Source organism: Oreochromis niloticus, linkage group LG7 (assembly GCF_001858045.2).
Source record: "Oreochromis niloticus isolate F11D_XX linkage group LG7, O_niloticus_UMD_NMBU, whole genome shotgun sequence".
NCBI lineage: Eukaryota > Metazoa > Chordata > Actinopteri > Cichliformes > Cichlidae > Oreochromis > Oreochromis niloticus.
Window position 1 is genome coordinate 43,275,891 of NC_031972.2, and position 12,248 is coordinate 43,288,138.

At 39.9% G+C, this 12,248-nt stretch overlaps 1 protein-coding gene across 2 annotated transcripts in view; it reads right to left on the reverse strand.

Moving 5' to 3' along the window:
- The window catches only part of pik3c2a (phosphatidylinositol-4-phosphate 3-kinase, catalytic subunit type 2 alpha), a 48,260-nt gene that overhangs the window by 7,808 nt on the left and 28,204 nt on the right, over nucleotides 1-12,248 (reverse strand). For both annotated transcript variants that reach the window (XM_005459967.4, XM_025909368.1), the window contains exons 6-22: nucleotides 12,064-12,175; nucleotides 11,842-11,921; nucleotides 10,788-10,851; nucleotides 10,169-10,315; nucleotides 10,036-10,069; nucleotides 9,558-9,798; nucleotides 6,201-6,323; nucleotides 5,919-6,086; nucleotides 5,505-5,622; nucleotides 4,784-4,926; nucleotides 3,195-3,386; nucleotides 2,974-3,067; nucleotides 2,717-2,811; nucleotides 2,401-2,581; nucleotides 2,193-2,297; nucleotides 919-1,011; nucleotides 153-282 (exon numbers count right to left, since the gene is read on the reverse strand). In XM_005459967.4, the coding sequence (XP_005460024.1) occupies nucleotides 153-282; nucleotides 919-1,011; nucleotides 2,193-2,297; nucleotides 2,401-2,581; nucleotides 2,717-2,811; nucleotides 2,974-3,067; nucleotides 3,195-3,386; nucleotides 4,784-4,926; nucleotides 5,505-5,622; nucleotides 5,919-6,086; nucleotides 6,201-6,323; nucleotides 9,558-9,798; nucleotides 10,036-10,069; nucleotides 10,169-10,315; nucleotides 10,788-10,851; nucleotides 11,842-11,921; nucleotides 12,064-12,175 (2,120 nt within the window). The remainder of the gene's footprint in view (nucleotides 1-152; nucleotides 283-918; nucleotides 1,012-2,192; nucleotides 2,298-2,400; nucleotides 2,582-2,716; nucleotides 2,812-2,973; nucleotides 3,068-3,194; nucleotides 3,387-4,783; nucleotides 4,927-5,504; nucleotides 5,623-5,918; nucleotides 6,087-6,200; nucleotides 6,324-9,557; nucleotides 9,799-10,035; nucleotides 10,070-10,168; nucleotides 10,316-10,787; nucleotides 10,852-11,841; nucleotides 11,922-12,063; nucleotides 12,176-12,248) is intronic.

Consider the following 12,248-nt stretch of genomic DNA (forward strand, 5'->3'; position numbering starts at 1 on the left):
GGCAGGAATGATTTCTATTAATGCTAGGAGCAATTTCAGATTAAACAGACAAAAAGGTGTAGGAGTATTTTTAGTACACATGTGTGCTTAGTTTGTAAATGGATATTTAAAGCCGACTGACGGGAGTGTGTCTTTATGTGTTTGCCTGTTACCTTTGTCCTTGCCAGTGGAGATGCATTTGAAATTTACAATGCGGAGGTCTAGACCCTCGTGCAGCCAGATTCGGTCCATGATGCGAATCATCTGCAGAGCCAGCATGTCCTGCCTCAGGTCTTCTCCGACCTGATGCATGCATTAAATAATAGATCAAGAGAGAGCTAGTTTATACACACATAGGAAATCTTTTCTACTCTGTGCAATAAGTCTTTACAAAATTTGTCAATCAGAGAATCCGTAGCACTCCTTAGCACTACATCTTTTCAGTTCAGTATAGTATTTATTCAAATACCTTGCACTGTTTCTTGCAGTATGCACACTATACACAAGAGTCATGACATATTATTTTCACCCATTTTTATTTTATTGAGGCACTTTAATTATCAAGTCATTTGTTCTGTTATTCTTTTTCTGTCGATATATTTAATTTTATTAAAATACATTATTTATGGAAATATTTATTTTTTTTATTAAGCCACTTTATTTTGCATTTGTTGTTTGAGTAAACTGTATCTATCAATTACTGGTTGGTTTAAACTTCAGCCACCAGGGGGGTGCAGTGTTCAGCTCAAGACTATGTAAACAGTTGGTTACAACATGTTTGTGTGCTACTGTGGACTCGCTTGATTACACTCATAAAACATGCAAACATGCATGAAAGATACACAGGAACCTGTTCTCAGGTGTTGTTTGAATTACTGATCAGTGTACTCATTTTCAGCATTTTACATTGTGTGTGATTGTGTGTCTGGTATACACTACCTTGAACATAACATTGATCTCTTCTCCCAAGGGGTCGGCGTTGACCAATGCCAGTTTGAGGGGAACAGCGTTGGAGTTGAAGAAGGAACAGGCCTACACACAAACAGCAATATCCTCTGCATTACATCACACTGTTATGTTGTCTTCGAGACACATCCCAAAGTGATTTAGTGATTAGTGATTTCTCTATGGTTTTGATTTATTTGAGGATGTTTTTAAACCTGCATGTTACTCAGAAAAGACAGCCTGTAAACATTTAGCATTTTCTGAAATGTTATCATCCAGTAACTTCAGCAGGATGAAAAAACAGTAATGACTTTGAATAATGTAAAGACAATTAATTATTTCTTTTTAAAATTGTGACAAATTATGTCTGCACAAATCATACGAGACATATAAAAGGTACAGCAAGGTTTTGATTAAGGCTCACAGGATGGTGGCTCACATTGGCAGCTGCCATTTTTGTCCTGGTTTATAGTTGAAACCATTAGAGAAGCAGCTGTAACATTTCTTAATACAAGCTACATTTACCAGTGCTAGAAAGCTTTATTGTGCAGTGGTTGGTTGAAGAGAGCAGCTACAATTAGTCCAGTTCTGGACTTCTTCATCAAATCATAATGTGTACTTTTAGTGCATTTTGTCCTTTTTGCATTCAACAGGACAGAAAATGTTAACAAAGACCAAACTTTGAGAGCCATGGATGTAAAACGTAATATAAATTTATATTTAATTGCAAATTAACTTATAGCTGGCTCTGTGAAAGCTAAAATGTGCAGATGGAGGCAGGCAGCATGAGTCACCAAATGTAATCCTTTGTGTCTCATCTCTCACAATTCCCATTGTGCCAAGCAGTGATCCTCCTCTTACTTAGAAGAGTACAGCACTTACAGAAGTTTAAATACATCATTTAGGGGATCTCATTAACCATGATAACTATCTCTGTAATATTTGGGAATATTTGTGCACATGCTTTATATTTTGTTGAAGTTGTAACTTAAGAAGCTCATTGTTTGAACTGAAAAATTTACAGCCTCAAAATTCAGCTGAGGTTTTCTTCTATTCCTGCTCTTTGTTTAGTTCCATTAAATGATGATTTTATTTATTCTCTACACTTGATAATTTTGTCAATCAGATATAGTCAGTGTAGTGTAAAAGGTCTGCTGAGCTGAATACAATTTTAAACAACACATAGTTAATGCATAGAGCGCAATCCTTTTTCTTCAGGTACAGCTAATGCTTTCAGATAATTATTTAACTCTGTGTTTGTGTGTTACCTTAATGTTTAGCTCCTTTGCCACCAGACTGGGGCTGAGGGGCAGTCGGCAGCTGTTCCTCTGGAAGAAGTTCTGAACGTTTTCAAGGCCCTCCTGGAGTGCAACCTAACAAACGCAAACATGCAGATAGGCAAATACACACACGTTTAGAAAGGACATTCTACATGGCCTTTAACACACACACGAACACACATGTGCACACGCTAACCTGTCGTGTAGATCCACCAGCCTGTCGGACCCTCTCAGCAACGGCTCCCAGCAGTGTGACCAGGTGAGTCTGTGTCTCCAGCTCTGCCCTCAGCTTGGCTCCGCACAGACACAGCAGGGCACCCAGCACCCGTTCATAGCGCTGTCCCCAGGTGGAATCTTGCACAGCATCCTTTAGCAGCCTGCAACCATTGTAGATCTGGTGATGATCGCTTTTTAAAATACATTTCCTTCACATCTATCACATGATTTCTCTTATACATGCGCTTAAAGCCTTTAGGATTGTATTTTTTTTTATTTTTTTGCCGTAGACTTACCAGTAGAGGTAGTGTGCAATGTTTATGTTGCCTTGTGCTCTGGACAACAAGAACATGACGAGGGCATTTTTTAGGTGACACTCAAACTTTATTGCCTGGTGGGCATATGAGAAAAAAAACAGACAACTTTGAATTTTAACTGAAGGAATTGTGAGTGAGTACATGAGAAAAAGAATTTTAATAAAGAGGGAATAAATATATTTAAAGTGGATGTAAAGCACATATTTTAGTGCCAGCCTTTGTACATATAACTATACCTGTACAAGCTGTGGCAGGTAGTCAGCCAGCTGATCATCGCTGCTCTTCTCAATCCAACTAACAGCCACGCTTCTCACCTCAGTATCTGCAAACCTACACAAACATACATTACGATGAGAGATGGGAGACAACGCACACATTCTATCCTCTTTTATATAAGAAAGGAATTTCTGTATTCGTAAAAATCTGTGTGCGTCTAAGTGCTGAGCTCACGCCGTACTTTGAGTCAAGTAGCTCCAGCGCTGTTACGGGGGGCAGGGTGGGCCAGTGGTGCAGCAGGGAGTGAATATGAGCCATGCTGGCCCAGTCCCAGCTGGGCGCACTGGCCAGTACCTTAGGGAGGCTGCTGGGGTGGTCCCTCCGACAGTGGAGCCTATGGTCCCACAGCAGCTGGTGGTCTGCTCGCTTCAGCCTGGAGACAAAAAAGAGGGGGGGAATATGTCTGAATGCGGTTTACATAAAATTGAAAGAAAGACTTCAACTCAAAAGTTTTTGAGCTACACACGTGTTTAAAAAGATTTGGTCATGACATCTCAAAACGCCTAAATCTCAAAATCATCCTTAAAACAGAGACTGAGCACTTTCAGCAGAGTCCTACATAATGCAAAGTGAGCAATAAAATCTCTATAGTTGCAATGCACATTTAAACAGAAAACTGAACACAAATTGGAAGGACTTCCTCCTTTTATGCTTACATATCTGTCACATGTTGTACAAAGGTGGTCTGCTGGTCCCTGAACACCACTGAATCACTTTTTGATGCTCTGCTTTAAACCCAAATCCCGGATATTATCCCCACCCCTACCCACCCACCCCCGACCCCTCAAATAAAAAACTCCAACTTGTACCTGACCCAGACCTTGCAGTAGTAATAAAAATTAAACTGCCTGCTCCAGGGAGTAAAGGAGTGTTGCACACACAAAAAAGACAGCACCCGCTACATCAGCACTGATGTGGCTCCACAAGCCCTGTGTCCACAGAGGCTACAGAAATGAATGGACAGGACAGCAAACAGGCGGTGAGAGCCCAGTGAGAGAGAGCTCTGCGTTAAAGTGCCGGTTGAGTCTTGCGGATGTTGGCAGCATGGAGAGGAGATTTGGCTGGCAGCAGGCATAAGAGAGCATTTAACTGGGCTCGGAGCAGCTGGATGAACACAGACACGCTGGAGCAGACAACAGAGAGGCATGTACTGGGAACTGTGGCTGGCAAAGTCAGCAGCATCTTTTTAAAATCCCTTCTTAAATCTATTAAGTCTAACGGTTTTTGGGTGGCCTGAAAGAAAGCCAAAAAGCTGCCTGCTGAATGGGACAGACTTAACTAGAAGTACTCTTTCTGTGCATATCTTTTTAAACTCTCATAACCCCAAGCACTGTAATTCCAGTACAAGCCAAACTGGCATCAACAGGGCAACAATTAGAATTTGAAAGTGTTTACATTAAATTTGATGAGGTGAATTCTATTACAAAGACTGCCTTACACATCCTATTTAGAAGCTTTAGAGTCATTTATTCATTTGCAAGAAAAAAAAAATCAAAAAGAATATCGGGTTTTGTTGGACTTTGGACACATGAAGACAAATTAATTAGAAAAATTGAGAAGTTAATACATGCAGCAGTTGCTTCGAGCCTCTTGAATAACATCTGTTATGTGCATCAGGCTGAGTAACTCCAACACTAGCTCTCTAGTGGTTTTAACTGATATCAGTGCTTTTATTTGACACCGCAAAATGCTGATACATTAACTGTTAAATACTTCTGAATTCTGCATTACAATCTTTCCCTTATACTTAAACAGAGAATAATCTCCTACCCAAAATTGGAAGCTCGGCTGCAGATTTTCTCCAGTTTACGTCGGAGGTCAGGGTCCAGCTCCTCCAGTGTGTGGGGCTCGGGGCTGGGGGCTTCTTTGGGTCCAACATATAAAACATCCACTGGCGAGTTGGGGAAGTTCACCTGAAGGTAACAAAAAACACCAGAGCAGGGCTCAGTTTATTAATAGGACTGAATTTTTAATCCGGAAGAAATTTTGAATCAAGGTGTACAGCAACCTCACATATTCCTGCACACCGGCATCTACTAGTGTCTTTTAAAGACATTCACAACAAGCAAAAGCTGAAGATGTCTGCAGTTAAAACTCCAAGGAAATTACCAGGAAAGCTGCAAAGTGTCTGTTGTTGTTTAGGGGTCCAAGACTTTAGGCAGTCATTGCCGGCAACAGATTTCCTACTAAATGTGATGATCCTGTTTGACTTAAAATGTGTCCATTTGGTTGTAAACAACTACAGTTGTACTATGTGTTAATCCAACACACTGTTCTTTGTATTTGATGTAAAATGACTTAGTTCAGCATCATGAGCAGCAGTGCTAATACCAATCATATCCAATCACGTTTCCAAAGAACATTTGTGACTGTGTGTAAAAGATAAAATAAATAAAATGTAATGATTTGCACTACAAAGACAATACATCAAAAATGGAAACTTAAAAAAAATGATAGTTGGGAAGAAGTCTGCACTAATGTTGTTGCCAACCTGCAGTACGATTCTTTCTGTTGGTACCCTTTTGCGGCTGCCTGTAGAGCCGGCAGCAGCGGCCGCTCCCTGGGCAGACGTCCACAGACATAACAGTCGGGTGCCCCTCGCAAGCACTCTGCAAAAACAGTCGGCAATAAACAACAAGAGCAAGGAATCCTAAGAAGAATGGCAAGAATATAAAGTTTTACGATCTTTTAATGTTCATTTCTGGCTTGCTAATTTTGTTTACATTTTTCGTTTTAGAGATTCAAAAAAGTACAAGTTCCTTTACTTTCATAGATTACTTTAAGTGAATAAAATAACATGTAATAATACAAAACATGTGATAAATAATATGAACATACTAGGTAAAATAGGTGAAACACATTAAAACATAAGTACAGCCACTACCAACTGCTCTTTTTTCCTCACCGTCTGAAATCAAAGAGTGGCATTGAGACCTTTCCCAGCAGCTCTGGGGCTTTCCTTTGCTTGTTTGAGTCTGGGGAGCCACTGGCATTCTGATTCAGCACCCCAAACAGAGCCAGGCTCAGTATGGACTCCAGTGGGAGCACAGCTACTGCTATGGGGAAATTGATCCTTGGACAGACAAGAGCAGTGTCAGCAGCATGGACAGACAATACAAATATTACATTATTGTTTGAAAAACAGAGAAAGAAAGTGAATTGAGTACACTGAAAAGGAAAGACTTACAGTTCATCCCATTTGATGTGGTAGAAGAAGCTCTTATACGTGCCCACTCTCTTGGACTGGACTGGTTTAAACAAGTTCTTGCCATTGTGGGTGAGGGAACACACCAGGAAGTACTTCTCATAACTGAAACAACCCAAAAAAACTTGTGTGGTTATTTGTCCACAACTAATTACATGTTCTACTGAACACAGAAAACACAGGGCAAAACACTGAGTTCTATCTAGTAGAACTCTAATAGCCTGTTGATGGCATGTTGCTAGAATAAAGGTATATTTAAGAATAATACAGTTAAGATATGTCCATATGGGAACAGAGGGGGACTCGGCATTACTTGGCTGCGCTGAGAGGCTGCAAGCCTTTCCATCCATCACAAACAGGCTGCAGAAGAAGGCACGAGGCCCAAGCAAAATGCAGAAGATGGGTAAACTGTTCATGACAACACTTAAATGTTACTTGTGTTGTGTCCTCACAGTGTGTAAACCTTGATTAGTCTCATATACTGACAGATATTCCAGTTCTACACACATAATAATCTTGCAGTTGTATTCACACGCACACATTCACACACCAGTGTGTGAATGTGTGCGTGAATGGGCGAATGACTGGATATGTAAAGCGCTTTGGGGTCCTTAGGGACCATAAAAGCGCTATATAAATACAGGCCATTTATTTACCATTTATATTTCTCTTAACTTGTGTGTTTGTTTAATTGTAAATAGCTTTATAAGAAAACAGGCAGACACAAGAGTATAACAAATCATTTCAGCCTATGTGAAGCTATGTTGCAGCTTAATTTAATCTGTTTGTTTTTTTTTAAAGACCAGAATACACTGAAAATGTTTGCCTATATTTAGTAATGCACTGTATCACAGCTATACAGTTAAAAAAACCCCTTTCAAATATGAACAAATGAGGCCGTCTTCTTCAAAGGTAACATCTAAGTGTGTAGGGACAGGGGGGCGACTTCTTCAAACCTTCCAACAAGTTTACTGATAAAAATACTGACAGTAGTGCATACATGCATACTGCTATTATTAAGCCATGAACATCCATCACAGGTTATGCGAGTCAGCCTGATTACCTTAATCAGAACAAAAGCATGTATTCAAGGAATATATTTAGTACCTGCCCACACAGAACTAAAAAAAACATAAAAAAACCTTTCCCAGACTTTCTCAAAGGCACCTCAGTGATATTCATATCATAGATTCAACCCACTACCACTGTGTCAACTTGTGTCAAGCAGAGCTTTGCTAAGATCACGCTCTAGAAAACATCTTTTGTTATGACAGGGAAGAAAGAAAAGGAGAAGAACAAACCCCCAAACAAAACAGGTATATATGATTACATTTCTGCTGCCTTAATTCTACTGAAGAGTCCCAGAAACCCATGATTAAGCCAAGCTATGAAATACCAGGCCCTGAAACTGGCGCCAGTTGTACCTGTGCTTGGATAGATCAAAACTATCTGCTGTTAAAAAAAAAAAAAAAGCATAGACAAGTGCAGTGTTATCAATGCTTGCAAACCATTAGACCAGAGATAAGGTCTAATCAGCTCACACCTTTGTGACTGAGCCTGTGACTATATAAAATGCTCTAATTTAAGTAAGACTTCCGTTTTCTTGATATAAACTAACAGCAAAAAAATAAACTGCATCTTCAACACACTGCATCTTGGATGCATAAAAAAGTCATCCAGTATTTTATTTTTCACACAAATCTGTTTTCAAAAAGTGATTTCCACAGGTGCACCAGAGCATGTCTTTTCTACCCAACAGAGAGAAAGTAAATTTGAATGGCAGTGGTTGAAACTGAAGGTGCCGAGTGGATGTCACATGTCCTATCTGCAGCACAATCTAGTTGGTGTTTACAGTCATTACTGTTTTCAGTAATGACTTTTGATGCAGACCATATTCTGTTGTATACTAAATGAATAAAATGTACATGTAAATAAAAGCAAACTGATAATGTATTTTCACTACAACCAGCCTCATCTGCTGCTCAGAGCCATCTGTGCTGGCAGCTCTACCACTAGCCATGGTGTCTCAATATGCTGGCGATGCTGTGGCCTCTACTGACGCTCCAGATGGAGGACATGCTAGCAACAACAATGCCAAATGCTCAGCTTCAGTAAGGCAGCACTGCTATAACACCACAACACAAACATACTCAGCCACTAATCCGGGACCAGAAATATTGGAATCACTGTGTCCCTCTGCTATAAATATTTTTGGAGGGATCCTCGGAATAACTGTCACTGCAGCAATGTTTGGTGCTGGCTTAAAACAGCTGCTGGAAGAGGCCGAGCCAGAGTAAACAGGCCTATTATTAGGCAGTTCCTCTCTTTATAAAAGGCCTAAATGGATGACCAGAAAATTACTATTGAAGGCACACTGCAAAAATCCAAAATGAGAGATTAAAAACTCTTCCCGTCTTACAGTCAGGGTTACAGCTCCTTTTTTCTTTGATATGAGCATACAAATTATTTTCAGATGTTTAGAGATCCTAACGTGGAGGGGGCTTGTCAGAAACGCCCTGATGCTGTTCACCAATGCGTGACAGAGCTGGGAACAGAAAATTCGGTTCAACTGTGTTCCAGACACACTGAAACTGGACACTGGCATGGAAAAATAAGATACGGGGAGCAACACCAGTGCCATTTGTTTAGTAGAAGTAAACAAGACATTCTGTGACAGTACAGTTTGAGTGACTACTGCTTATTCTGGCACCAAAGAAATATGCTCCACATTCCTAGCTGCTAAACAAATTGTTATTGTATAACACCACATTTGTTGAATCTTATATTGCTATTTGCTAAAAGAGAATTTATCGCTTTTTTGTTCTTGTAAGCATTGCATGCACCTGCAAAATGAAGCAATTATAATTTCACACTGCTTTCCACCGCCTTCTGTCTTCCTTTGATCTTATCTTGCATAAGTAAAACTGGGTGAAGTGTGGGTGGTACTAATAATACCAAGCAAGTGGGTGATTGTTCATCCATTTGTTCTTACCTATAGGTTTTAATTATCCTACAGGAAAGAATAAAGTTGTTCAAAACAGCAGCCTGGATAAGGTTTGGCAGAAAATAAGATGTTTTGTTGCAACAAACTTCAGGTTTCATGTGGTTTTCAGCTGTATGAACAAATGACCAGCAACTGGATTATAACAAAGAAAATGCTGAACTTTATTCAAATGAGAAATTTGTACTTTGTAAAGTGTGACCTACTGTATCAATGAGCAGGAGTTAGTTTGTTACAAACACCCAAAACATGTAGTTTTAATAGGTGTCCCGCATAAATATAGTCACTCCACCCAGTATGTTTATATTCAGATCTGCATTCATCCACTGAATGCTTACCTGCTGACCCAGTTGGCTGGTATGCCGTGCAAGGCGAACAGCGTGAACTGAAGGTGGTCTGTGGTGCCAGAAGCTTCTTTGCTTCTCCTCGCTTCCACAGCGTCTCCATCGGTAACCTGGGGCAATGGAGGGGAGCGGAAGGAGGAGGATGGAGGGGAGAAGGAGCGCAGGTAGAGCTTGGCCAGGTCATAGATGGCCTGTGTTAGCAACGCCATGCTTTCCTCCACAGGACTGGTGAGACCTGTGGATCCATGTTAGGTCAATATGTTATTAACAATGCATCTTCAGCTCACTGTCGCAGTGTGTTATAGATGGGAGAGCAAACACAGTACATGATTTTAACTTCATTTTCCTTAGACTGCAAAAAATTTGCCAAAATTGTAACACTTTTCAAGAAAAGCTGTTTCACTGTAAGGGGTGACAAAGAACTTTGAGCTGAGCTGTTTGAGTCTCACTGTATATTATTTATAGAACTTACCATTTGATGACTGGCAAGATGACGTCGATCCCATCTAGAAAGGAAAGTATGTTGGTCTTAGAAAGGCAAATGAAACTAAGCAATGGTATGAATGAGCTAGCATGTGTATGTTAAATATATATGAAGAGCCAACCATGGGTGAGCGTGTCCTGGGTAAATTGACAGAGTGTTTTAGTCTTTTGACTGCCTCTGTGATGGCTTGGGTCTCCACCTCATCTAAAGCACAGCACATGTTCTTTACAGTCTGCACCAGCCGATCCACTGTCTTATACTGGTTACTCTAAACATAGACACAGAGCAGTTTAGTACAGTAACAAACTTCTGCATGCTAAAACTGCATCATTTAGTAAACATTATTTAGTTCTGGAGAAGGTAGCTCAAACACATCTTGAAGCACTCATCAGCGACATGCCAGTTTTAGGGTTGTATTGTCTCACTCCCCCATTCAGGCTGCATTCAATTAACCCACAACAACAAGCAATGGCTGAAAAACATTTTTCTAGAAAACTGCCTTCCAAGAACGACCTGGTTTACTAACATGCATTTCAACAGACACAAAAACGGGCAGGAAATTTGAAAACAATGTTTGGGGTATTTTATGACACTATTATTTTTTATTAGACTAAACTTTGAAAATGCGGTATAAGTAGCTGGCTTACACACTAAAGAGCCAAATAAAATTTCATTATTTCTCTCTTTTTTTCTCTTTTATTTTATTTTTTTAAACAAACTACCATCCTAATCACACGTACCTCATTCTGTAGGCAGATGTTGACTTGATTGTGATAGCCTTCCAAATAATCGGCCAGGCCTTGTCTGCATGAAGAGACACAGATATTAGGTGTGATCAAACAGTTCTTGAATCAGAGACATTAAAAAAGACACAAAAAACCCTCTCCAAAAACAGATGAACCTCATGTGATTTAAATTTGGCGAATCTCTCCATCAAGACAATCTTCTTGCTGACTTTTGCTTTTAGTGCAGCTGCCATTTCTGGATCGCTCTGTGAACATTCTGCTTGTGTGTCTCTCCATCGTTTTAAAACCATTACCTTTCAACTTAATTTCCATTTTGGGGAACGCAATGAAGTAGTAGGGATACAAGTCTGGTGAGCAAGATGGGTGGTACGGGACAACTGTGCTTATGTGGCAATAAAAAAAAAAAAGAAAAAAAAATCATATTTGTTTTCAATGAGTCGTGTTTGACAAGTGCTATAGTTCTTCTCCCTTAGACACCTCAGGAAATTACACAGGCGATATCGTCACACTGCTGCCTTCTTCTCATTGAATGAAAGCTGCTGAAAACTGTTCCATTCAGAGCTGGGGACTCAATTTTCAACACCATCTGATCCTCCGAATGAAACAAAGTCCTTTTTAAACAGAAATGTATATTTGCTCTCGGCATACATTTGAGAACCACAGAGGTAGGCAGAGTGCACAGTAAGAAAGGGGTGAGAAAGAGACTCCCGGGGAGCAATCTAAAAATAGCAGCAGCACTGGAAGCCATCCAGAGGAGCCAGTGAAGTAGACTTTGAAAGAAAGCCAAATTAATATCAGAAGACACCATATGTTTCTTCTGTTTGTTTGTTTTTTAAGGCTGGCATCAATAATTTTTTAAATCACATCTCACTTTTGATTTATTGTGACTAAAAACCAGGTCTGGAAAGAGCCAAGAGATGATTTAAAATAAGTAAAATAACAGGAGGAGTGAAAATACAGGACTATTTATGCAACTGAAAATGGAATACCAAGTCTGCTTGTTCTGAAGTTGTTTGTAATATTTTTAACTAATGTAGGATGCTCAGACCTTGTGACATTCTCCTTAAAAGGCCTCTCCACCAGGCCCAGGTACTTCTCTAAGTCTATGGTAGACTTGTCATCTTCTGCCTAAGAAGAAGAAAAAAACAGCAAAAGTCTATCAACCAAAAGTATATCAGTCAAATCATGATTTTACCATATGAAGACTGCATGTTGTTGATTTTCAGGAGTGGGAAAAGAGTCCATATGATAAGATGACAGAGTAACTCACAGTGCGTGCCAAGTCCCTTCTCATAGTTGAGTGAGAGAGCAGTTGTAATCTGATCTCATTCTCCCACTTCCTGCAGTTCTGAACGTACTCATGGCTGCCCAGGCTGTGTTTACTGTGGCACATAGTGACAGATAAGAAAGGTTTAAAACAAAGAAGAAAAGAAAAAACAAACAATTATATGTTAA